At 46.1% G+C, this 24,822-nt stretch overlaps 2 protein-coding genes across 4 annotated transcripts in view; one reads left to right on the top strand and one right to left on the bottom strand.

Moving 5' to 3' along the window:
• The window catches only part of Dnaja3 (DnaJ heat shock protein family (Hsp40) member A3), a 31,840-nt gene extending 11,192 nt beyond the window's left edge, over nt 1-20,648 (bottom strand). For 2 of the 3 annotated variants that reach the window (XM_075941891.1, XM_075941890.1), the window contains exons 1-10: nt 20,393-20,635; nt 17,619-17,749; nt 15,848-15,931; nt 12,653-12,853; nt 10,925-11,077; nt 9,119-9,266; nt 8,657-8,721; nt 5,732-5,860; nt 4,288-4,403; nt 3,401-3,498 (exon numbers count right to left, since the gene is read on the bottom strand). In XM_075941891.1, coding sequence (XP_075798006.1) covers nt 3,401-3,498; nt 4,288-4,403; nt 5,732-5,860; nt 8,657-8,721; nt 9,119-9,266; nt 10,925-11,077; nt 12,653-12,853; nt 15,848-15,931; nt 17,619-17,749; nt 20,393-20,603 — 1,336 coding nt within the window. In that variant the 5' untranslated portion in view covers nt 20,604-20,635. Of the gene's footprint in view, nt 1-3,400; nt 3,499-4,287; nt 4,404-5,731; nt 5,861-8,656; nt 8,722-9,118; nt 9,267-10,924; nt 11,078-12,652; nt 12,854-15,847; nt 15,932-17,618; nt 17,750-20,392 lie in introns of all 3 variants that reach the window. The other variant, XM_075941892.1, reaches the window with a different exon arrangement.
• A 3,431-nt stretch (nt 20,649-24,079) lies between these two features.
• Coro7 (coronin 7) overlaps nt 24,080-24,822 on the top strand; it is a 53,751-nt gene continuing 53,008 nt past the window's right edge. Inside the window, exon 1 of the mRNA XM_075941868.1 lies at nt 24,080-24,262. Within this exon, the coding sequence (XP_075797983.1) occupies nt 24,203-24,262 (60 nt within the window). The 5' untranslated portion in view covers nt 24,080-24,202. The remainder of the gene's footprint in view (nt 24,263-24,822) is intronic.

Here is a 24,822-nt window from a genome sequence, read left to right as displayed (position 1 = left end):
ACTAATAAACAAGATCTGGGCAATCAGGAGCTGGAGAGATGGCTCAGCAGAGATTGCTGCTTTTGCAGAGAACCTTAATTTGGTTCCCAGCACCCACTAGGAGGCTTACAACCATTTCTAATTCCAGTTCTACGGAATTCAGTGCCTTTTTATGGTCTCCATGGGCACCAGGCAAGCACAAGCCATACATGAAAGTAAAACACATTAAAAAAAAATACACTTAAGGGCCGGGCAGAGGTGGCGCACACCTTTAATCCCAGCACTTGGGAGGCAGAGACAGGCGGAGTTTGGGACCAGCCTGGTCTACAGAGCGAGTTCCAGGACAGCCAGGACTGTTACACAGAGAAACCCGGTCTCAAAAGACAAACCAACCAAACAAAAAATACATGTAAGTAAGGGGCTGGAGAGATGGCTCAGAGGTTAAGAGCACTGGCTGCTCTTCCAGACGTCTTGAGTTCAATTCCCAGCAACTACATGGTGGCTCATAACCGTCTATAATGAGAACTGGTGCCGTCCTCTGGCCTGCAGGCATGCATGAAGGAGGCAAAACACTGTATTCCTAATAATTTTTTTAAAACACGCAAAAAGTAATCTTTAAAAAAAAAATGGTTGAAATCTGGGTAGCTGGGTAGATGTGGCACATGCCTTTAATTCTAGCACTCAGGAGGAGGCAGGTGGATCTCTCTCAATTTGAGGCCAGCCTGATCTACACAGCGAGTTCCAGGACAGCCAGGGTTATTACATGGAGAAATTATGTCAAAAAAAAAAAACAAAACAAAACCAAAAACAAACAAAAAAATCTGGGTAATCAACAAAACTAGTAGGAACATATCTGAGCTCTAACTTTGCACAGAATCTAGGCCCTGCACAGCACACTGTGCACTTCTAGAGACCAGGTGTGCCCCGCTTCATTTCCGAGCATTCCCTCTTCTACCACAGAAAGGTGTAGATAACATAATAACAGCTCTATAAACCATGGGCTTCCCAGCCCTCCTGAGTCTCCTAAGACAGAATGTGCACAAGTTTTCCATTTCATGTCTTTAGTAAAGCATGGCCCAGTTAGTGTGTCAACACTGTAAATGACCTCTTACGGCACTTCTAATACATGCCAGGCACCCCACTACTGGCTTTGCCACTTGGCCTCACCAAACTGCTTAGAAGCCCTCTATGTTGGTTTTTGAGACAAGTCTCATGTAGCCCAGGCCTGCCTAGAACTCATTACACAGTGGAGAATGATCCTGAACTCTTAACTCCTGCTTTATCTCTGAAATGCTCAGATAATTAGTGCTACTGTTTCTCTCAACTTAAAAAGGTAGTCTGTCTAAGGCTTCACAGCTAACCGTGACAAAACAGGACCATGAACCATCTGACCACTAAACCTAGCCTCTGAGTGGGGCAAAAAAATGCCTGTCACTCCCTTCTCCCCCAATTCTGTTCCTCTTCTTCCCCCCGCCAAAACACGGTTCCTTCATGTAGTCCTTGCTGTCCTAGAACTCACTCTGTAGACCAGGCTAGCCTCAAAATCAGAGATCTTCCTGCCTCTTCCTCCCGAGTGCTGGGATTAAAGGTGGGCATCACTACTACCAGGCTTAATTTATTATTTCATGCATGAAAACAATATATCTTGATCATATTCACCCCCTCCCTCCCCTCCAACTCTCCCCAGCACAAACACTTTGAAATTCTGAATCACATGTTGGTGACCAGTTCTGAGGGCTAGCCTGGAGAGGAGGAGGTAGGATGTACCCTAGGTACCAGGCTGTGAATATGAGCACTTGGCTTCCAAGGCTGCTGTTGCTACTTCTCTCTCTCTCTCTCTCTCTCTCTCTCTCTCTCTCTCTCTCTCTCTCTCTCTCTCCATCTCTATCTCTATCTATCTCTCTATCTATCTATTTATTTATTATGTATACAATATTCTGTCTGTGTGTATGCCTGCAGGCCATAGGAGGGCACCAGACCCCCTTACAGATGGTTGTGAGCCACCATGTGGTTGCTGGGAATTGAACTCAGGACCTTTGGAAGAGCAGGCAATGCTCTTAACCGCGGCGCCATCTCTCCTGCCCTTGCTACTTCTTTTGAGGCAGGGTGGTCTCGAACTCCCAATTCTTCTGCCTTAGCCTCCCTCCTGAGAATCAGGATTCTAAATTTGTGTCACACAACTGGATCTAAACCTGCTTTAAGTAAGTCTAGGACACACTATACTTGAGTGTAAGCAGGAAATTGACTGCTCCAAGGAAGTCTGTTCAAGGTTAAAGAGAACCACTCAGTGCTCCCAGTGATGCTTCCAGCAGGAAAGTAACACAGGAGGGAGGCTAGGGAACGCAAAACATTTCTAGTAAAATTCCAGTTTCCCCATAACTCAGGCAGAAGGGTCTTGAATTCCAGGCCAGTCTCGGCAACACAGAGAGAAAGGTTGTCTTATAGACAAAACCCAAATAAAACAATCAGCTGAACAAAAGTCCAAATCAAAAGCAAACAAACAAAACCCTATAATTTTGCTAACTGTCTGAAATAAGAGGTTGGGTCTAGGAAAAACTGAGTACGGGTGAAGTGGCCTGGAAGTGGTGCTAACATGCAGTGCAGTACTGCAAGTGAACCGGTTGTAACATTAAAGCACTTGGTGTCTGGTTAAGCTATAGACACAGTCTGCTGGGATTTCCACGTCCACTATCATCTCTTCTTTCAGAGAACTCATCCTCCCTGTACTCCACTGCAAAAACTGCCCAGCTCTGCACACACAAATCTAAAGCCATTCCAGACCGGAGAACTCCATCCAGGTTCCCACAAAACAAAATGATGCAATGAGGCAGAAACATGTGCAGCCTGGGCACAGCCTGTCCCAACCTGCTGATCAACAGAGGCCTCAGCTGAAATACAGCTACGGGGGACAGCAAAGCTCCAGCCAGACATGAGCCACTCGTGTTCTCAGAGCATGACATCTGACCTTGGGTAACATGTTCACTGACTCAGGAGATCAAAGCTATCCCGTATCCTTGATAGCTTTTTACACGGTTTATTTTGGAATCCTGGTAAAGCATTTGAGGTCAGAAAGGCACAGATCTGTCCAACTGATTTCCCTCTTAAGCTGTTACAAAGAACTCTTGGAGGGAAGTGCCCAAAGTCACAAGGCAGATGGCAGAACCAAGGCTAGAACTCAGAACAGCAGCTCTGATATAGAGCTGTGGGCAGGAGGCAGTCCTGTGGTTTCTAAGCACACGCATGCAGTGAAAGACAGAAGCTCAATGGGGTACGGTCTCACTCCCACGGGTCACCTCTTCCAATGATAATTTTGGGGGCCTATGGGAACTCAAGTAGAAATCAAATGTGTTGTGAATTGTCTGTCAACCCTTCAGAGATTCAGAGGTCCCTTATGTCACCACATTATTCCCAGGATCCTTACCAGTACTTGTCTGAGTGACCCCATTTACTGTCCCCTCCACATCAGTCTCATCCTCGGCATAGCTCAGGATCAGGTTCTGCTGCCTACTGGTTAGCCTCCTGTGGACCAAGAACAGTTAGAGGCCAAGCACTTACGCCACACAGCTCTGGAAAGGACACAATGCAGCTAAGTTTCTTGCTCAGGCGGGGTACACACCAAGCTAGTGGTGAGGGACTGAGGGCCACATCTGTCTACAACTTTGAGTTGTTTCAACTGTCATCACTGTTATGCTAGCCACTTACAGGGGTGAGGATGGGGTGTGCGTGCTGTATGTGTGTCTATGGGCAGCAGGTAAGAAAGTAATCTCATGCCAGACAGTGGTGGCACACACTTTTAATCCCAGCACTCAAGAGGCAGAGGCAGGTGGATCTCTGTGAGTTCGAGGCCAGCCTGGTCTACAGAACGAGTTCCAGGACAGGCACCAAAGCTACAGAGAAATCCTGTCTCAATGCCTTCCCCCTCTCCACCAAAAAAAGGAAGAGAAGAAAATAACCTCACAAAAGGCACAACAGCTGGAACTGGCTTCCCAGGTGGAGGAGCAGAGCAGAGCACATGCTGAGTGCCACAGCATTCTGTCCAGCACACATCAGGAGTTTAGCACCTGTGTAGTTGACACTTCCCCAACACAATGAAGCCAACCTGCTAGATCCACTGTTCAGATGGGAAATAACAGGCTGGACAAAACTGACTTTAAGGAAGAAAAAAAACCTGCGCAAGACAAGAGCTCAAAGGGCAGCAAAACTGCTGTGTGCTGGAACTGGCAGGTAAAAGGCTAGAAGGGTACCTGCTCACTGTGTCTGTGTGTGCAGAGTCTGGCCATCTTGGCCACAGTCTTAGTGGACACTTACTTTGGAACTCTGATCTTGATGTGAATGTAGTGGTCTCCATAGCCATAGCTATTAATCCGGGGGATGCCTTTCCCAGACAAGCGAATCTTCTGGTCTGTCTGAATCCCAGCAGGGATCTATTGAAAAAGGAATGCACTGATGTTCCCTGGTCCCCACTATCCAAAAATAAAGCATTTCCCTATACAGAGAAAAGCATCTTCAAGGAAGGATTTGCACCGGTGGTCAGAACAATCTAGCCACATTTGTGGACAGCTGAGTCCACAAAACAGATGTGAGGAGTGAAGCAAAAAGACTTGGGAGCAAACAGCTGAAAGTAAGTATGAGCCTGAGCTTGCTCCTTTACTCTCGGGGGCTGCACATCAAGGAGCCTGGTGGAGAGCCCACAGTGACCACAGGCATGGCCTAAGGCATGCCCAAAGTCTCCGTACCCAGAGTCTGAAGAAAGCCCTGATATATAAATATATATAAGTATAATGGTATTAGGGTGGGAACAGGAAGCTGGCCACTACAGCTGCAATTAAAACTAGAGGTGGTCTGGAAGCTGGAGATACGGCTCAGTGGTTAAGAGCACTGGCTGCTCTTCCAGAGGACCCAGGTTCAATTCCCAGCACCCACATGGCAGTTCACAACTACCTGCAACTCCAGTCCCAAGGGATCTGGCATCTTCATACAGACATACATGCAGGCAAAACATCAATGCACATAAAAAATAAGTAAATCTTTAAAAAACAAAACAACAACCAAAAAAAACCCCCCAAAACCTAGAGGTGCTCAAGAGAGTAAGACACCCGCCCCCAGACAGACCCAGAAGAGGGATGTGAACAAAGAGCACCTGCTGCGGTGTAGTAACACGCCCTCAATTCCTAGGACCTGGCCAGAGGAAGAGGAGACAGAGACAAAGAACCGTTGCCAACAGTAAACAGAAAGGCCTAGAGTGGTAATTACTACTCAAGGAACAGCCAAAAGCTGTTAGTGTCACAGGCTCCAGCGTCTCTTCTACTCTTAGAATCCGTAACAGGCTGGACTCAGGTTTGGGACCACCTCAGCTTTTTCCCATTTTAGAAAAGACTAACTGGGCATGGTGGCACACACATGTAATCACAGCACATGGAAGGGGAAGGCATTTGGATTCAAGATCAGCTTAGGGGGGGCTGGAGAGATGACTCCGTGGTTAAGAGCATTGCCTGCTCTTCCAAAGGTCATGAGTTCAATTCCCGGCAACCACATGGTGGCTCACAACCATCTGTAATGAGATCTGCTCTGCTGCCCTCTTCTGGTCTGCAAACACACACAGACAGAATATTGCATACCAAATAAATAAATAAATATTAAAAAAAAAAGATCAGCTTAGGGTACATACACAAAAAGCATCAGTCTCAAAAAGGAAAGAAAGAAAAGAGAGGAAGGAAGACTGACAAGATGCCAGGGTGCAAAGACCTCTTACCGTCACATTGATTGTCTCATATAAGCCCTGCGCTTTGGCTGTACCCCCAAGAATAGCTTGAGCTATTGAAATAAAGAGGTCGGAGTGGATGTCTGCGCCGTCCCTCCGGAACACAGGGCTTTTCTGCACCTAAAGCCAAAGAGAAGACAAGTGTGAGCACTGTGGAAGTGCTGCGTGAGGCTGGACAGCAGCCACGTGTCCTGCTGACCTGAGCTTGGGGCCCCTTTGCACTTAAATAAGATAGCACAGGGAGACCTATACCTGAGCAGTGGAAGAAGCACCCCAGGGCTCTGGAGGGACACATCCTCCAGGCATACTGCACAGCAGGGCACTGTCACTCAGCCTCCATCACAGCCTTTCAATTATAAAAGTAAATAAGAATGCAATTTGGCATTCTAGTTTTCCCCTGAATCTTACCTAATTAGAAAGATGACTAAACACAGACCAATACATCTACAAAGATAAAAATGATTTACAGGGGCTAGGGAAGTGCCAGCCACACAAGTATGAGGATCCATAACACTCATGTAAAAGCTGAGCATTGGCCGAGTGGTGGTGGTGCATGCCTTTAATCACAGCACTGGGTGGGGGGGGAACAGAAGCAGGTGAATCTCTGCGAGTTCAAGGCCAGCCTGGTCTGCAGAGTGAGTTCCAGGATAGTTTTACAGAGAAACCGTGTCTTGAAAAAAAACAAACAAAAAAACTCAACCAAACAAGCAGAAAAAGCTAGGCCATGGTAGTAGACATTTGTGAGCCCAGTGGCTGCTCTGTGTGTGTGTGTGCGCGCTCGCGCAGGTGGATCTCTTGAGCTCACTAGCTAGAAAGCCTGGATGAATCAATGAGCTCCATCTGCAGCAAGAAACTGTCTCAGAAAATAAGGAGAGAGAAATCTTAATTACCTGTTTATCTTTGCGGTGCTGGAGACAGAATACATGGCCTTGCACACACAGGCACACCACCACTAAACTATAGCCCAGCACCTACCTTCATCTTCGACGTCTCAGTCTGGAGGACTCACTCTTCATGCTATTTTTATATACTGTGCTATCTTTGGTTTGAGAGGTGATCTCACTATACATAGATTCCAAATTCATGGACTTATGTAAACCTAGGCCTCAGCCTTGCACGTAGTGAGACTCCAGGGAAGGATCACCATACCCAGCTTTGCCACTGGGTTTATTTTTATTATTTGGAGGAGATGGGATGTTTTTTGAGACATGATCATCAAACCAGGCTGGCTTCAATTCTCTGAGGTCGAGGATGACTGAATTTCTGATCCTCCAGCTTCTACTTCCCAAGTACTGGGATTACAGGTAACACCATTGCCAGTTTTATACAGTGTTGATGACCGAACCCCAGGCCTTGTGCATGCAAGGCACTCTACCTACTTCCTGAGTCTTATTTTAGTTTTCATTTTTAACCTTGTTTTTAAAGACAGGGTTTTGGGGCCTGGAAAGATGGTTCTTCAAGAGGATCTGAGTTTGATTCCCGGCAACCATGTCAGGTGACCTGTAACTACAGCTTTAGGGAATCTGACAACTCTGGCCCTTTAAACACCTGCACCCATGTGCGTATCCTTTGATACACATATACATACACGTAATTTAGAAGTAAACAATTTTTTTAAAAAAAAAGGTTAGGGTTTTATTGTATAGCCCAGGCTGCCTCCACATCCCAAATGCTAAGATTATAGGCATGTACCACTATACCTAGTACTTGATTCAAATAATGTAGTATCTCTCATACAGAAAAAGACAAAAAAAACAAAAAAACAAAAAAAACCCACAAAAACCAAAAAAATATATTTTTAAAAAGGGAAGGAAGGAAGAAAGAAAAAGAAAAATGGCAAACTGTACACCTACAACCAAGCTTACAGAATTAAAACATTACAAACATGCTGGACCAAGGGGTACACACCTATAATACCAACATTCTAGAGGCTAAGACAGGACAATCATGAGTTTCAGGCCAGCCTGAGCAACGCAGGGAGATCCTGGCTCAAAAGCAGGGAAAGAAAAATTACAAATTATAACTTCCGGGCTGGAGAGATGGCTCAGTGGTTAAGAGCTCTGCCTGCTCTTCCAAAGGTCCTGAGTTCAATTCCTGGCAACCACATGGTTGCTCACAACCATCTGTAATGAGGTCTGGTGCCCTCTTCTGGCCTTCAGACATACACACAGACAGAATATTGTATACATAATAAATAAATATTTAAAAAAAATTATAACTTCCTTTATGGTTCTCAGTTAATTACTATCTTGAATTTAGCATTTATAAACCCTACAGGCATCCTTCTACCATACTGTCTCTCTCCTTCCTGAACAGCACATAATCAGTGTCGCCCAGCTGACACCTCTGTGTAGCTAGTCCCTTGTACTTTACAGCTTGTAACAATCTGCTTTCCTCCCCTCAAGTACCCGTGGTTCTTTCCTTCTGAAGATTGATAATATTCTTTTTTTTTTTTTAATTTGTTTTTTTGAGACAGGGCTTCTCTGTAGCTTTAGAGCCTGTCCTGGAACTAACTCAGAGATCTGCCTGCCTGTCTCATGCGTGCTGGGATGGGATTAAAGGCGTGCACCACCACCACACCTGGCTAGGTTTCTAACTTGTTGGTGTTGTGAGGATGGGATTAAAGGAGTGCACCACCACCACACCTGGCTATGTTTCTAACTTGTTGGTGTTGTGAGGATGGGATTAAAGGCGTGCACCACCACCACACCTGGCTATGTTTCTAACTTGTTGGTGTTGTGAGGAAGTTTCTCTGCATCCAGACTTGAAAACAAGAACCACACCCCAGCAGCCTTTCCTGAATTTGAAACAGTGACACCTTGGCACATGAACTGTCTGCCTCACTACAATGAGGAACCTCAGCTGTATCCACTGACAGAACAAGGACCCAGCAGAAAGTGACAGGCAAGCACCTACCCTGAATGTGACAAAAATTTCTCGTTTTCCCACAGGCATCCTTATGGTCTGACCATCTTCAACTCCTAGGAAAACAAAAGTCCCAAATAGCAGTTGTGGTAGGGGCCTCGCACAGTGATGTCTACCCAGGAAACCCACTTGACCAGGTTTCTTGTCTTATTTTGGAAATGGGGTCTCCTCCTGCCTCAGCCTCCTGGAATTAGCAGCTGTCACGACATAACTAGCTGGTCTCCTGTTAAGGCCAGTCCTCACTGCACGAAGACAGAAGAGACAGGACAGAAAACCGGAACAGGAGCTGCAGCATCCCAAGGTGGGAGCAGAGTGGGCGCACTGTAAGGATGTCTGGTCTAAAGGAAGGTTCTAGTTCCTCCTCCAACCTGGGACCTAGGCCCTCAGGTCTAGCTCTGCAATCATGCAGACAAGGCACAACAGAGCTGGCCCATCTCCCGGGCAGTGGCCCACCTGCAGGCACAGGGATCGTCACTCGCTTCTTCTGCTTGGCTTGTCCTGCTCCTCTGCAGACCACACAAGGATTTGTGATGATGGAGCCCCGGCCACTACATCTCCGACATGTGGAACGCATCACAAAAGGGCCTGTATTGATAGTTTCCTGAGGAAAAGAAGGGAAATGCTGAGTATGTAGGTGCATTGTTTTATTAAACAGTGTTTTACTGAAGGTTTATCTCCAGGTTAAGTGACACAGTTCTATGATCCCAACATATGGGGCAGGGGTAAAGGCAGTAGATTAGAGGATCAAGGCCAACCTGGGTTACAAGAGACTCTGCCCACCCCCAACTCACAATAAGGAGGGTGGGTAAGAATAAAATATATCATATACATGTTGTGAGCTGCCATGTGGGTGCTGGGAATTGAACCCAGGCCCTCTGGAAGAACACTCAGTGCTCTTAACCGCTGAGCCATCTCTCCAGCTCCAAGGATGGACTTCTTGTGTGCATGTGCTGCCATAAAACACACTGCCTAAGAAAACAGCTATAGGTGCTCACACTGCTAATTTGAACTCTTTTTTTTTTTTTTTGGAGGAAGAGGGATGGGGTAGCCCAGGCTAGACCCAAACTTGCTATGTAGTAGAGGATAAACTTGAACTTCTGACTCCACCTACCAAGTGCTGGGAGTACAGGTATATACTATCACGCCCAGTTCTAAAGTCAAAAAAAATTTTAATTAAAGATGTAGCTGCTGGGAATTGAACTCAGGACCTCTGGAAGAGCAGTCAAATGCTCTTAAGCTCTGAGCCAGCTCTCCATCCTCATATATATCACTGATTGGCTTTCTCTGCACTATCTCCCATGGCTCACAACCGTCTGGGGTTGAATTCAAGGCTTTCGCTGAGCATGACGGCTGACGTTTGTTCTCACAGCACTAAAGAGGTGGGAAAATGAAGATTGCCTCATGTTCAAAGTCAGCCTGAGGTCCATATTCAGTTCCAAGTCACCCTAAATTAGAGTTAAATCCTATCTCAAACAAAACAATATATGAATTCATGGCTTGGTGTATACTAAGAACATGTTCACCAATTAGAAACAATCCCAAGAACTCTAAATATGGAATGCCTGTACATGGTACAGAAGAAAAATTCTGAATTTGAAGCTAGTCTGGTCTATACAGCAGGTTTCTGATCATCAGAACTACACCTCAAGACCCTGTCTCATTAAATAAAATAAAATGTCGGGCAGTGGTGGCATACACCTTTAATCACAGTGCTCAAAGGTAGAGGCTGGCAGATCTGTGAGAGAGTTACAGGACAGACAGGGATACACAGAGAAACCCTGTCTTGAAAATCAACAACAATGACAACAGAAAAAGCCCACATATATAAAATGGACAGACAAGACAGCTCAGCAGGTAAAAGCACTTGCTACCAAGCCTAACGACTTGAGTTCAAACACTGGGTCCCACACGATGGGAGAGAACTGACTTCCACAAGTTGTTGTTTGAATGCTACATATAGGCCATAACACACATGCACACACACAATAAACAAATAAATGTAATAAAAAAAAGATTTTTAAAAATTATAACCCGACATGATCACACGTGCTTATAAATTCCAGCACTCCAGAGCCTGAAGCTAGAAGTCTGTCTGTCCAGCCTCTAATTTGACAGGGAAGAATCCTAGCACTTGGAAGGTGGAGAAAAGATTACAGGTTCAAGATCATCCTTGGTTAGCACCTAGCCCAAGCCCAGCCCCAGAAATCTAAATAAAGGCCCTCCTAGAACAGAGAAAGGAATGGTTGGAGCCCCCCTTACCATGCCGGAGCCGCCGCAGTAGTGGCAGTGCTGCACTTTGGTTCCAGGCTCATTCCCCTTGCCGTCACAGCGCTCACAGGTATCCGTGATGTCCACGGTGAACTCCTTGTTGACGCCCTTGGCAGCTTGATTGAATGTCAATTCCATGATGTACTGAAAGGTATGGCCTGTCACTCTGCTGTTTCAGGACAGGGGGACCCTGGCCAGTACCTGTAGTTACTCCATAACTACCAAACACATGCACATGTATACTCTACCAGGTCAGTAAGAATAGGTGCTATTGCCGGGTGATGGTGGGGCACATGCATTTAACCCCAGCACTCGGGAGGCAGAGGCAGACAGATCTCTGTGAGCTCAAGGCGAGTTTCAGGACAGGCTCCAAAGCTACAGAGAAATCCTATCTTGAAAAAAAAAATAGGTGCTGTTCACTTAGCTGACCCAGCTTTACACATACGGATTTTAAAATGTATTAAGTGAAAATTAATTCTTCAAGAGCTGAAGCAGGACTAATATCTGCATGTGGCGTTTGCTTTGGCCTAAATCCTTGGTTTTCATCTTAGTACAGTGTCTGGAAAGCAGTGGACCTTGAAGAGGTGTGGCCTGGTGAGAGATTTTACGTCACTGGAGATGTGTCATCAAAGAGGATTTGGGTGCCAGTCTGCACTCCTTCCCTTCACAATCAGGATCAGGTGAGCAGCCCTGCTTTCCCACATTCCCGCCATTATATAAGACCTTACCCAGGCCCTGAAACAGTGGGACCAACAGACCCTTCATTCAAATCTCTACAATTGTAAGCCAAAAGAAACCTTTCCACTTGATTTTATTTTGTTTTGCCTCTATGTATGTGCACCACATGTGTGCCTACTGCCCAGGGAGAAGAGAAGCAAAAGCAGGATCCCTGGAACTCGAGTCCTCTGCACGAGCGCGTGTGCTCTTCACCTGCCGAGCCGCCCGACAGCCCCACCTTTAGAGCTGTCTCAGGTATGTTCTTACCGCAACAGAATTAAAACAGTACTAACGAAAAGCTGGAATGGTCCGTAACTGTGACTTCCTTCCTCGACTCTGACAGCGTCTCATTAGGACAGAGCTCTGGAAGATCTCGCCAGCAGTCTCTTCCTGCTGGGCTGACTGAGCTTCCCAGGCTAACTGGGATGTTCTAGGGCAGTGTTCTCAACCTTCCTCATGCTGTGACCCTTTAGAACAGTTCCTCATGCTGTGGAGACTCCAACCATACAATTATTTCATTGCCACCTCGTGACTGTAAGTTTGCTACTGTTATAAATCATAATCTATATCTGACAGGCAGCCCCACAGGTGGAGAGTGCTGCTTAAGATAAAATCACTCTGCCGAGGGTCTGAGAGCCTTCAATGCCACCTGACTGTTAATAACATCACAACGTACACCTTCATTACTACCTACAGGGTTTTTCTAAATATTCCTAAATTTCTTCTGCCAAATGGCTGCCTCTGGATCATTCCATTGCCTTTCTGAGAAACAGAAACTAAACACTGTCTCACTTTTGCTTAAAAGTTAATCATTTAAAATAAGGCACACTGTACTTGATGGCACACGTCTTTTAATCCCAGCACTTGGGAAGCAGAGGCAGGCAGATTTCTGTGAGTTCAAGGTCAACCTGGTCATAGTGAGTTCCAGGACAGCCAGGGCTACGATGTGAGACCCTTTCTCAAAAACACAAAAATAAATTTAAAAATAAAGAAAGAACTTACTTCCTGAGGCTGATCAAACACAGTCTGGAAATCTCCAAAAGGAGATGACGAGAACTCCCCAAAGATCTTCCTGAATAGCTCTTCCGGGTCAACAGAGGGCCCTCCTCTCCACTGGCTCTGCCCAGAGCTGCTGGCTCCAGAATCAAAGCCAGCTGAGCCATAAGTATCATAACGCTTCCTCTCTGCTTCATCAGACAACACCTACAATGAAAGATGACACAGCAATCAGGCATTTCTGGGTCTTCTAAGGCTCAGGCACACAGACAACAGCTCACGCCAGGTAAGTCTATCACGTTTACTAAGTGGTCTTTTTTTTTATTTTTAAATTATTATTTATTATGTTTATAACATTCTGCCTGCATGTATGCCTGAACACCGTAAGAGGGCATCAGATCTCAAAACAGATGGTTGTGAGCCACCATCAGGGCCTCTGGAAGAACAGTCAGTGCTCTTAACTGCTGAGTCCTCTCTCCAACCCCCTTACTAAGCAGTCTTATGTGCAAAACATTCTACAAAAGCCAGGCATTGTGAGTGGTGAATGCCTGTAATCCCACCAATCAGAAGGTTAAAGCAAGGAGATGAGCTTGAAGATAGTCTGGGTTGCACAGTGATACCCTGCTTCAACAAAAAACAAAATCACATTGGACCTCAGTGGTGCGGCATTTGTTAAGCATGCATACAGCCCTGGGTTCAGTCCTCAGGGCAATAAAAACAGGAAAATAAAAAAATGTAAAAATTAGTTGAGTAGTGGTGGTGCATGCCTTTAATCCCAGCACCCAAGAGGCAGAGGCAGGTGGATCTCTGTGACTTCGAGGCCAGCTTGGTCTACAAGAGCTAGTTCCAGGACAGCTATTTAGGCTTGCAGCCCCAGACCAGGCTGCTATCACTGGCCTCCCATTCAAAGGCTTCCAGCTTCTTACACGGAGCAGCCACCAGTTTCTCTGATGTTACAAGCTACAGGTTGTCAATGTGGTACTCCTCAGCAGATGATCTTTTTTACAAATAATTTTTATGAGCCTGGCATGAAGACTCATGTCTTTAAGGAAGCAGAGGCAGGCAGATTTCTCTGAGTTCAAGGTCAGCCTATCTACAGAGTGAGTTCCAGGACAGCCAGGGCAGTTACACAGAGAAAACATATTGTGGAATATTAGCTTAAGACATGCTACATTTGTTTATTCTATGGAATATTTGTTTAATGACGATTTCGTTTAACTCGGTGAAGCTATGCTACTTTGCCTGCCTAAAACACCTGATTAATAAAGACCTGAATGGCCAATAGCAAGGCAGAAGAAAGAAATAGGCAGGGCTACCAGGCAGAGAGAATAAATAGGAAAAAAATCCAGGCTGGGGTAGAGAAGAGAAGAGGAGGACATCAGGGGCTGGTCACCCAGCCACACAACCAGTCATGGAGTAAGAAGGGAAGAAAGACATATATAGAAATAAAAAAAGGTAAATAGCCCAGAGGCAAAATATAGAAGAGAAACAGGTTAATTTAAGTTAGAAAAACTGGCTAGAAACTGGCTAATGCCAGGCTTTCATAAGAAAGAATAAGTCTCAGTGTATTTATTTTATTTGGGAGCTGGGTGGTGGGCCCCCAAAGAATAAAACAAACAAAAGCCCAACAACCACAAAACCCTGTCTTGAGAAACATAATAATAATTTATATTTTATTTTATGGGTATGGGTACTTTGTCTACATGTATGTCTACATACCACTTGTGTGCCTGATGCTCTCAGAAGTCAGCAGAGGGCATTGGATCTCTTAAAACTAAAATTATAAGTCAGATGGTGATGGCACACACCTTTAATCCCAGCACTTGGGAGGCAGAGGCAGGTGGATCTCTGTGAGTTCAAGGCCAGCTTGATCTACAAGAGCTAGTTCCAGGCTCCAAAGCTACAATGAAACCCATCTCGAAAAACCAAAAAAAAAAAAAATAATAATAATAATAATAAAAAGAAAGAAAGAAAGAAAGAAAGAAAGAAAGAAAGAAAGAAAGAAAGCAAGCAAGCAAGCAAGCAAAAACCTTGGAGTGTTGTAGGTGGTTGTGAGCTGCCATGTGGGTGCTAGGACTGAACCTGAGTCCTCTAGAAGAGCTGCCAATGCTCTTAACTAATGAGTCATCTCCACAGCACTCTGCCCCCCCTGCAGCTGATCTAAAGAGCTAATTTAATAAATCTCTTATGACTACATATATCCTATTAGTTCTACTTCTGTAGAAGGCTCTAGCACAGATTAGCAGGGGATAAAACCTTCATACCTCTGAGTTGTGACTCTTTTTATAAGTGGACATCTCCTAGTTCCTTGAACATAGAAACTCTTGACATGTGCAGAACCCCCTAGAGTCAATCAAGTCCAAGAGGAATGGTGTGGTGGCCAGAATGAAAATGGCCTCATAGGGTCATAGGGAGTAATAAAGCCTAACTAAAACAAATGGCCATTCTCCAATAACTCCGTAATTGGTTAGTGGCTCTTTCACAGACATGTTTTTCTGTATTTTTATATAATATCCTACTTTTTTTTTTTTTTTTTTTTTTTGGTTTTTCGAGACAGGGTTTCTCTGTGGTTTTGGAGCCTGTCCTGGAACTAGCTCTTGTAGACCAGGCTGGTCTCGAACTCACAGAGATCCGCCTGCCTCCCAAGTGCTGGGATTAAAGGCGTGAGCCACCACCGCCCGGCATGATATTCTACTTTTAAAATTGCTACCAAATAACGGCTAGGTATAACTGGGATGTATCAAGATCAGCTATCAATATGAATTACCCAAGGAGCTTCACTGATACAGATGAACCCTGTTCCTGGTTTTGTATTGAGATGGGCTGTGTAGGCCTGGCTGCCCTTAAACTTGCAGAAATTCTCCTGCCTCAGTCTCACCACTGCTAGAATTACAGATTTACCACCACTCCTGGTGTCTTCTTTTTTTAAAAAATTATATCTATTTATTTTGTGTACATGTGTGAGTATTTGAATGTCATGGCACTCAGGTGGAAGTCAGAGACAATCTGTGAAAGATGCTTCTCTCTGTCCACTATATGGGTACTGGAGATTGAACTCAGGTCATCAGATTTAGCAGCAGATCCATATACCCACTGACCCATCTCACCAACCTTGTTTCTTCACTGAGATTCTAATTCAGCAGAACTAGCATAAGACTTCAGCAGGAACAGACTGAACCAGATGACACGGCAAGTCCTTACCTCGTATGCTCGTGCCACTTGGGTAAACTTTTCCTTGGCTTTGGGATCATCCTTGTTTGAGTCCGGGTGATACTTCTTGGCAAGCTAAGGGGGAAGAAAGTACATTACTATAGATATAAAGCAGAACCCAAATACTTGCCGCAGTTATGACTCTTTACAGCATTTGTCTCTCTTAAGAGAGCAAAAAATTCTTTTGTGTGTTTTCAAAACAGGGTTTCTCAGGATAGCCCTGGCTATTCTAGAACTCACTCTGAGGACCAGGCTGACCTTGAACTTGAGAATCCGCTATCTCTGCCTCCCGAGTGCTGGGATTAAAGGCATGTGCCACCACTGTCCAGTGCAACATTTTTTTATTTTTATTTATTTATTTATTTTGAGACAATGACTCTCTGTAGCTTTGGTGCCTAGGACTTGCTCTTGTACACCAGGCTGTCCTTGAACTCACAGAGATTCACCTGCCTCTGACTCCAGAGTGCTGGAGTTAAAAGTGTGTGCCACCACCACCTGGCTTTTTTTTTTTTAAAGATAGATTTAATTATTTATTTATTTTGAAGTGTTCTGCCTGCACACCAGAAGAGGGCACCAGATCTCATTACAGATGGCTGTGAGCCACCATGTTGCAGGGAATTGAAATCAGGACCTCTAGAAGAGCAATCAATGCTCTTACCCACTGAGCCATCTTTCCAGTCTCAGTGCAACTAATTCTTAAAACAAGATTTAAAACTTGAAAAGAAATCATTCTTTTAAAGATCTATATTTCTCATCTACCAGAAATCTTTCAAAAATAGTTAACTAAGATCTGGAGAGATGGCTCAGGGACGAAAAGCATTTAATACTCTTGCAAAGAGCTGGATTTGGCTCCCAGAACCCATATAACAGCTCACAACTGTCTAAAACTCCAGTTTCCAGAGATTTGATGCCCTCGTTTGACCTCAGAAGGCACCAAGCATATATACAGTACACATACATACATTAGGCAAATACACATGCACAGAAATTAAATCTTAAAAAAAAGTTGACTAGCTGGGGAATGATGGCCCACACCTTTAATCCCAGCACTTGGAAGGCAGAGACAGGAGGGTCTCTGAGTTCAAGGTCAGCCTAGTCTACAGAGTGAGTTCGAGAACAATCAGGGCTACAGGGGAAAACCTGACTAAAAAAAACAAAACAACTAACAAACAAAAAACAGCATTAACCGATACAATATAGTATACCAAACGCACCCAACACTTTATTTTTCTCATATAACTCCACAGGATCAGCAGCTTGTGACCTGCCCAAGTGTGCTACGTACCAAGTCAATGGGGACCAGACAAGATCAACAGCAATCTGGGCTGAAGAGATGGACTGAACAGCAATCAGTGCTAAGAACACATACTTCTTTCCCAGAAAATTTGAATTTAAATCCCAGGCATGGCAGATGGTTCACAGCTGCCTATAATTATAGTCCCATGGGAATCCAATACCTCTGGTTTTTTGTTTTTCGAGACAGGGTTTTCTCTGTGTAGCCTTGGCTGTCCTGGAACTCTATAGACCAGGCTGGCCTCAACCTCAAGAGATTGGCCTGCCTCTGCTTTCTGAGTGCTGGGATTAAAGTGTGCGCCACCACCGCCTGGCAACCAGTGCCCTCTGTGAACACCTACATTCTTGTACACATGTCCATACGCAGACACATACCACAATTTTAAAAATTAAAATAGACACAAATATATATAAAGATCACCAGCAATCTTTCTACAAACTTGTCAGTCAATCTGAGACCAATACAGACCTCAAGATAGGCTTTCCTGATATCTTTCCGGCTGGCATTTCGGGGCACTCCTAATATCTGGTAATAATCTTCGGCCAAAGAAGCGCTTGTGTGGAAGGAAGCAGTACAAACAAAAGGGAAACTTTTTGTTCCTGGAAATGAAACGAGAAAGTCAGTCTAGGAATTTGTCCAACAAGAGGAAATTATAAACGAGCAACTATGGAATACCTGTGAAAGATCAAACAAGACTCAGCTATAGGGTCTGTTCAGTTTTCAGCATACTAGAAGCCAAACTCAATGAACTTCAAATGAGGGCACAACTTGGGGACATAGCTCAGTAGATACATTGCTTACCAAGCATGCATAGGGCCCTGAGCTTGATTCCCAGCACTGAAAAAACTCAGCATAATGGTGCATGATGAGCATGCCCATAATCCTAGCATCAGGGAAAAGGAAGCAGATGACAGAAGTTCAGTTCACAGCTACATAGGAAGTTTTAGGACAGCCTAAAATACATGACACCCTGTTTCCAATTAAAAACAAAAACACAGCCAGCTGGGTGGTAGATTCTTAGTGAGCCTATATTCAGCCTCCTCTTTACTTGATAGCAGCCTGGCTGGTTAACCTCCAAGTCCTTCCACTACCTAGAGGATGAGTCTATCAGTGGCAGAAGTTTGGCCGTGAAAGCAGCTCCAACAACTGCAGCAGAGAACTTACGTAAAACTGTGTAGATAACCACGGGGCTATACAAGGTGGATGTCTTTGAAAACCTGAAGCCATCAATGGCTAACAATATTAGGAAGAACTTATTTAGTTAACTCTTTGGTTTCTGTTGTTGCTTTATCCAAGACATGTCCAGTAAATGTCTTGCTTTTTGTGAACCCAGGATTATTTTCCATGTTGTTTCAAGAATCCCCAATGTAAGTAGCAAGTTACTGTTTTCTTTTGCTTGGAAGATTTTTATGTTATCTGATTTCATAAACCAAGCTTGAGAAATGAGCACAGATTAAAGTTCCGGGACAGAATCGATGACCTTAGATGTGGTATCAGGACACACAGGGAGGGATGCCACTTCCACAAGGAATCCCTTGAGATAAAGTATGTCCACTGTAGCCTACGGGCTGACTTAACGAACTCAAACTGAAGTTCTTTAGTTCTGTTTTCATATAGAAGTAATACGTAGTGCCTGTCTATGTCTCTATGTCTCTCTCAAGCAAAGACACAATTTTAAAAAATACTTCAAGGTCTACGTGTGGTCCCTGGAACCACTACAGAACTAAGCAGTGGTGGCGCATGCCTTTAATCCCAGCACTTGGGAGGCAGAGGCAGGCGGATCTCTGTGAGTTCGAGACCAGCCTTGTCTACAAGAGCTAGTTCCAGGACAGGCTCCAAACCACAGAGAAACCCTGTCTCAAAAAACCAAAACAAAACAAAACAAAAAAACCCCTAAGAGTTCAATACTTGCTTCCTTCATCCTCACTGAAGTGGTAAACACAGTATAAGGAAATACGAGGCCAGGCGGTGGGGGTGCACACCTTTAATCCCAGCACTGAGACAGAAGCAGTCCCAGCTCTGTGAGTTTGAGGCCAGCCTGGTCTACAGAGTGAGTTCCCAGACAGGCTAGAGGGCTAGAGAGATGGTTTAACAGTTAGGAACACATTCCACTGTTGTAGAGGACACAAGCTCAATTCCTAGCCCCTAGGAATAGCAGCTCATTAACTGCCTGAAACTAGCTCTTGTTCCATATATAAGACTCAAATAATTCTTAAGATTTTTTTTTTTAGATTTATTTATTTATTATGTATACAACATTCCTTCCATGTATGTTTGTATGCCAGAAGAGGGCACCAGATCTCATTATAGATGGTTGTGAGCCACCATGTGGTTGCTGGGAACTGAACTCAGGACCTCTAGAAGAGCAATCAGTGCTCTTAACCTCTGAGCCATCTCTCCAGCCCCCTTAAGATATTTTTTTTAAAGAGAAAGATTGATCTGCTGATCATGGCCAAAACACTTCAAGGCTTACTGCACACTGATTGGGTATTTTCTCCAGCAATAAAGAAAATAAGTGCCACGACAAGACTACCACTTTCTTGGTCTGTAACTTTTTCGAGTTCTTTAACATCTAAGCCTGTTTCTCCATAAAATGGAAGGGTAAGCCAGGCGGTGGTAGTGCAGGAGGATCTATGTGAGTTCAAGGACAGTCTGGTCTACAGGCTCCAAAGCTACAGAGAAATCCTGTCTCGGGGAGGAAAAAAAAGGGAAGGGTAACTATGCCTGTTACATGAAATATTCTGAAAAACATACTTCATACACACTAAGTGTTCAATTAATTTTAGACTGCATTATTATAGGATTCTAAAAAAGACTGATGTGTGCTCCATTTACATCACGTGATGTTAGGGATGCAAACTGTGAAATGTCAATTCATGACACTTTCTGACCTTAGTGAAGACAAGCACCTGCATCTCCCCAGATCTCTAGGTGCCTAGCACAAGCTAGAAAGTGAAGAAAATGAGAAGGAATAGGGCAAGGGAGCAGCGGCCTGGACAGAGAGGCGCATGTTGACAGAGGTGAAGGTTCACGGCCTTCGGAGCGTTTCACCACCTCCGGCTCCACGCAGCTCTTTCCCCTCGACGGCTTCTGGGTAACCCGCACCTTGGTCTCTCTGCCCCCTGCAATTCTTCTCTCGATCGGGAAGATACCTCCATCCCGCTACCCCGGTAGTCAGAGCGAGGCGACTTGCCCTTTCTAGTCCCAGGAGCCGCTACTCGAGATCTGGAAGCCTCGCTCACCTGTGAGGCGGACACCCGGTCTCAATGTCAGCAGCGCCCGGGGGCCGTGACCGCTCATGGGAAGCCCGGAGGCAGAGATGCTCAGCTTGCGAGCCAGTGATGTTGCCACTACGCCGCCCCGGGGCTGCTGGGCCCCTCTCCCCGCTGCAGCCGGCAGCCGGGGGATTCCCACCGCCACCAGCAACCAGCGTGGAGAACACCGCGCAGCCATCTTGACCCGGGGACACTGCGCCTGCGCGCCGCTAAGCCGGTCGCGTCTTCCGGAGGCGAGGCATCCGCAGCAGACTGGGCGCGAGCAGTGCGTACGGGCCGTCGGCTCCAAAGGGTTGGAGTATAAGTGCTTTGCTCCGAGGATGTCATCTTGTATGTTTCCCTTGTATTGGGATTTCTGTGATGCACGATTGAATGCTGCATTTTACTTGTGAGTGATGTAAAGCAGTTGTAATCTTCCAGCGGGCCTTGTCCTGGAAGAAACTACAAATCCCAGCAGACCACGCGGCGTCAGTATCGCAGATTCCGGCACTGCTTGCGGCTGATTTACCTTGACCCTGAAAATTACATCTTATTGCGTGTTCTCTCAGAAAGTCTCCACCCCCGTTTTCGGTTGCAGGTTTTTTGTGTCTGATTATGTCGCAGCAGAACTTGAAGCATTCAGCTCCGTCTTAAGTACGTTAGCCTTCTCCAAACCTGTAGCAAGAATTTCATAAAGTATTGTAAATGACTGTTATGTATCACGCACTTAGTTACCCACGTTCTAGAATATGTTAGCGCAGACCCGCTCTAGGGAAGCAAACTCACTTCACAGGAACAGACTTCTTATGAGGTAACACTGATAAGTGCTACCAGCTATAGGAGCACTGCTATAAGCACTCCAGTGTCCTTGATCTGATTCTCAAACGTTTAGGGCTGGAGAGGAGGGAAGGATTGGGGAGAAAGTTAAACTTCCCGTAATGGTCTGTCCTGTCCCTTTAAGAGACAGGCCCCGCCCACTCCCTCCCATGTCTGCTAAGGCAAGCTGATTTTAGGATTCCAGCCTGAGCTTCCTTCCCTTTTTTCTCCATTCTCCCCTTTCCTCCATTCTCTCTCTCTCTCTCTCTCTCTCTCTCTCTCTCTCTCTCTCTCTCTCTCTCTCTCTCTCTCCCTCCCTCCCTCCCTCCCTCCCTCCCTCCCTCTGCTTTTTCCCTTACCTCTTTCCAGTCTCCTCCATAACCCACTGGACTCTGCATGGTGTACCTGTCCGTGTCTCTGTCTCTCACCCACCACCTGGCTCCCTGCCTGGGACTTGCTGCTCTCTCACTCGTCACGCAGCTCCCTGCCTCTGCCCCTCGTGGCCCATGAGCCACTTACGGGACGGCACCATCTTCTTACCATAACACTTCCTGAGCCATATAATATCCATAGCTGAACTTTGATGAACAGTGCAACAATTACAGATGAGGTGTTCCAAGTGGCAAGAGCGTCAGACGCTGCCTGACATTGTAGCACACACATGTAATACCATCAACCTGGGAGATAGAAGTAGGGGGATCAGGAGCTCAAGACCGTGTTCAGCTGTATTGCAAATTCGAGACAGTCTGGGCTACAGGAGACCCTATCTCAGAAAACAAAGGAAAAAATTGTTAGGTCCAAAGCAGACTCCAATTCTTCAAACTGCAACGACAGTGCAAATATCCAAAAAACTTCAACGACATTTTTGGTTATGCAAATATCCAAAAATGGATTCAACCTGGACTACAGGAGGAGTTCTGGTGGTTAGATAAAAGCCAACAAGCTCGTTGGTGGGTGTTTCACACCAATAATCCCAGTGCTTGGGAGACAGAGGCAGGCAGATCTCTGTGTTCTAAGACAGAGCAAATTCTTCCATAGAGCAAGTTCTAGGACAGCCGGAGCTACACAGAGAAACCTTGCCTCAAAAAAGCAAAAACAAAAACAATAAAATAAGAACAGATACTAAGCCAGCATTTCTCAGGAACTTGTGAAGCCTGTTCCCCTCTATCACTGGCAGAAGGGACACATGGCTCCCTGTGGTGCCTCCAGGCTCCCTCAGTATCACAAGTACCAGTTACACATTTCACAGTCCATGCTAGCGTCCTAGCCCTTCTCACTCCTCCCCTACCCTAAACTCCGCAGCTCATGAACTTCCCTTCCTCCAGTTACTCATTTTTTTTAAGATTGACTTATTATGTATTCAGTGTTCTGTCTGCCTCTATGCCTACAGACCAGAAGAGGGCGCCAGATCTCATTACAGATGTTTGTGAGCCACCAGGTTGCTGGGAATTGAACTCAGGACCTGAGTGCAGCCAGTGCTCTTAACCCCTGAGCCATCTCTCCAGGTCCAGTTCCTCATTCTTATAACCCTGCTATTTTCAATGTTTCTCTCTGTCTCTATGTGTCTTCTCAGCCCCTCACAAGTCCAGCACACTCTGGAGTAGTCATGTCATCAGTTTATTAAAAAACAACTCTGAAAGCTTGTATCTGAAGGTGTAGAAGTATATGCTTAAGCTTTAAATTTAGAGTATATAATTGAAGATAAAAGCTAGAAAGCTAGCCGGGTGATGGTGGTGCACACCTTTAATACCAGCACTCGGGAGGCAGAGACAGGTGGATCTTTGTGAATTCGAGGCCACCCTGGTCTACAAGAGCTAGTTCCAGGACAGGCTCCAAGGCTACAGAGAAACAAAAACAAAAAAAAAAAGAACACTTGTTTTTGCAGAAGACCCAGGTTTGATCCTCAACACCCACATGACAGCTCACGACTGTCCGTATCTCCAATGCCAGAGGATCCGACAGTTCTAACTCAGATTCTCACGTTTGCATAGCAAGCACAGTTACCCACAGAGTCAGCTTTCCAGCCTGCTCCCCGCAGCCTTTTTTAAAATTTGGCTGTTTTGATATGGGGCTCACTTAGTAGCTTAGTCTGTCTTGCAACTCACTATGTAACCCTAGCTGGCCTCAATCCTGGTGGTGGTGGTACACATCTATAATCTCAACCCTCAGGAGGCAGAAGCAGGCAGATCTCTTGAGTTTGAGGCCAGCCTGGTCTGCAGAGCTAGTTCTGGGACAGTAAACACTACACAGAGAAAAAACCCGTCTCAAAAAACCAAAAAACAGAGAGAGGAGGAAAAGAGAGAGAGAAAGAGAGAGAGAGAGAGAGAGAGAGAGAGAGAGAGAGAGAGAGAGATATCTAGGTAAAGAATTCTTAGTAGTCCTTATCTCTTTTCAGCTTGTCCTTTCCAGTTATCTGTAAATGACTTTAGTGATTTGCTGCAAGCTCTCCACCCAACACGTGGAAGGCCTGGAGTGACAAAATCTGCCTTCTTGATTCTGCTTCACGTTTATGAGGCCAGCTGCTTGTCCTCCGTTTCTAGTCTAGTTAATTCTGTCCTGCTACTCGAGGAAGTAGATAGTGGCACAGACTGCACACAGGTCATTGAAAAGCCTCAGGGAGGAGTCCTGCAAGTCTAATCCCAGGGCAACAGAAGTGTGGTCTCTAAAGCCGGAGGACAGCTGCGGCTCACGTGACCTCCTACAGGCGCTGTGGTCCTTCAGGCATCAGGGCGTGATTTCTCAGGACAGCTATTGGCTGAGAGGTGGGGCTGGCGGCGTCCGCACGGAAGAAGGGCCATGCGGGGGAGTGTCAAGATGGGCCGCAGACGCTTCCTATTGGTTGGCAGCATGTCGGGGCGTGTCCTCCACAAACTACGGGCGGGTGGGGCTGGAAGCTGCGGGAGTCCAGGGTAGCTTCCTACCGCGCACCTGAGAGCTGACGCCCCTAGTCGTCGAGGCTGCGCTCGCTCTGTCCCAGACGCCATGAACCGCTTCAAGGTGTCCAAGTTTAGGCACATGGAGGCCCGGCCGTCCCGCCGAGAGGTGAGCCCGGACCGCGGACCCCGATCCCTCGCTCCTGGTCCCAGATGCCTGCCTTCCTCTTGTGCGAGCCGGCGCACTGCACACCCTGGGCTGCGGAGACCCTCTACCCCGCCCCTCTCCGCCCCCGAGCTTTCCACCCGGAACCGCTCCCTTCAGCTGAGCCCCAGAGTCCAGGCCGCCCCTTCACTGCCTAGAGGACAGAGTCCGGAGCTCTAGTGACGCGCCCTGGCCACTGGGTGATCCCGGTAGGCCTGGCCCGTTTCCCTTGCCCTGGGACCCCCAGGAGGCCTCGCAGCCCTCCCAGCCGCGTCCAGGCCTCTGCTTCCGGTCGGCCTTGCCGGGAGCCGGGCTGGGAAACTGCGGACTTGGGACTTCTCTTTCCTGATGTCTAGGATCTCCCCTGCCTGGGGCTGGCCTATGTAGAGATGCACTCTTTTCTTGTCTCGGGGAGAGTGAGGGTGTCATCTGGGGAGGGAGCCCCTTGGCCAGGCAGGCTTCCTCCCTTGGGTTTCCGCCTGCTCTTCCTCCTCTGCTGGTGCAAGCTCTTCTCTTACTAGGGT

The sequence above is a fragment of the Microtus pennsylvanicus genome, chromosome 11, assembly GCF_037038515.1.
Source record: "Microtus pennsylvanicus isolate mMicPen1 chromosome 11, mMicPen1.hap1, whole genome shotgun sequence".
NCBI lineage: Eukaryota > Metazoa > Chordata > Mammalia > Rodentia > Cricetidae > Microtus > Microtus pennsylvanicus.
The sequence above is the reverse complement of the archived record's forward strand: the minus strand, read 5'-3'. Positions and strand labels throughout refer to the sequence as shown.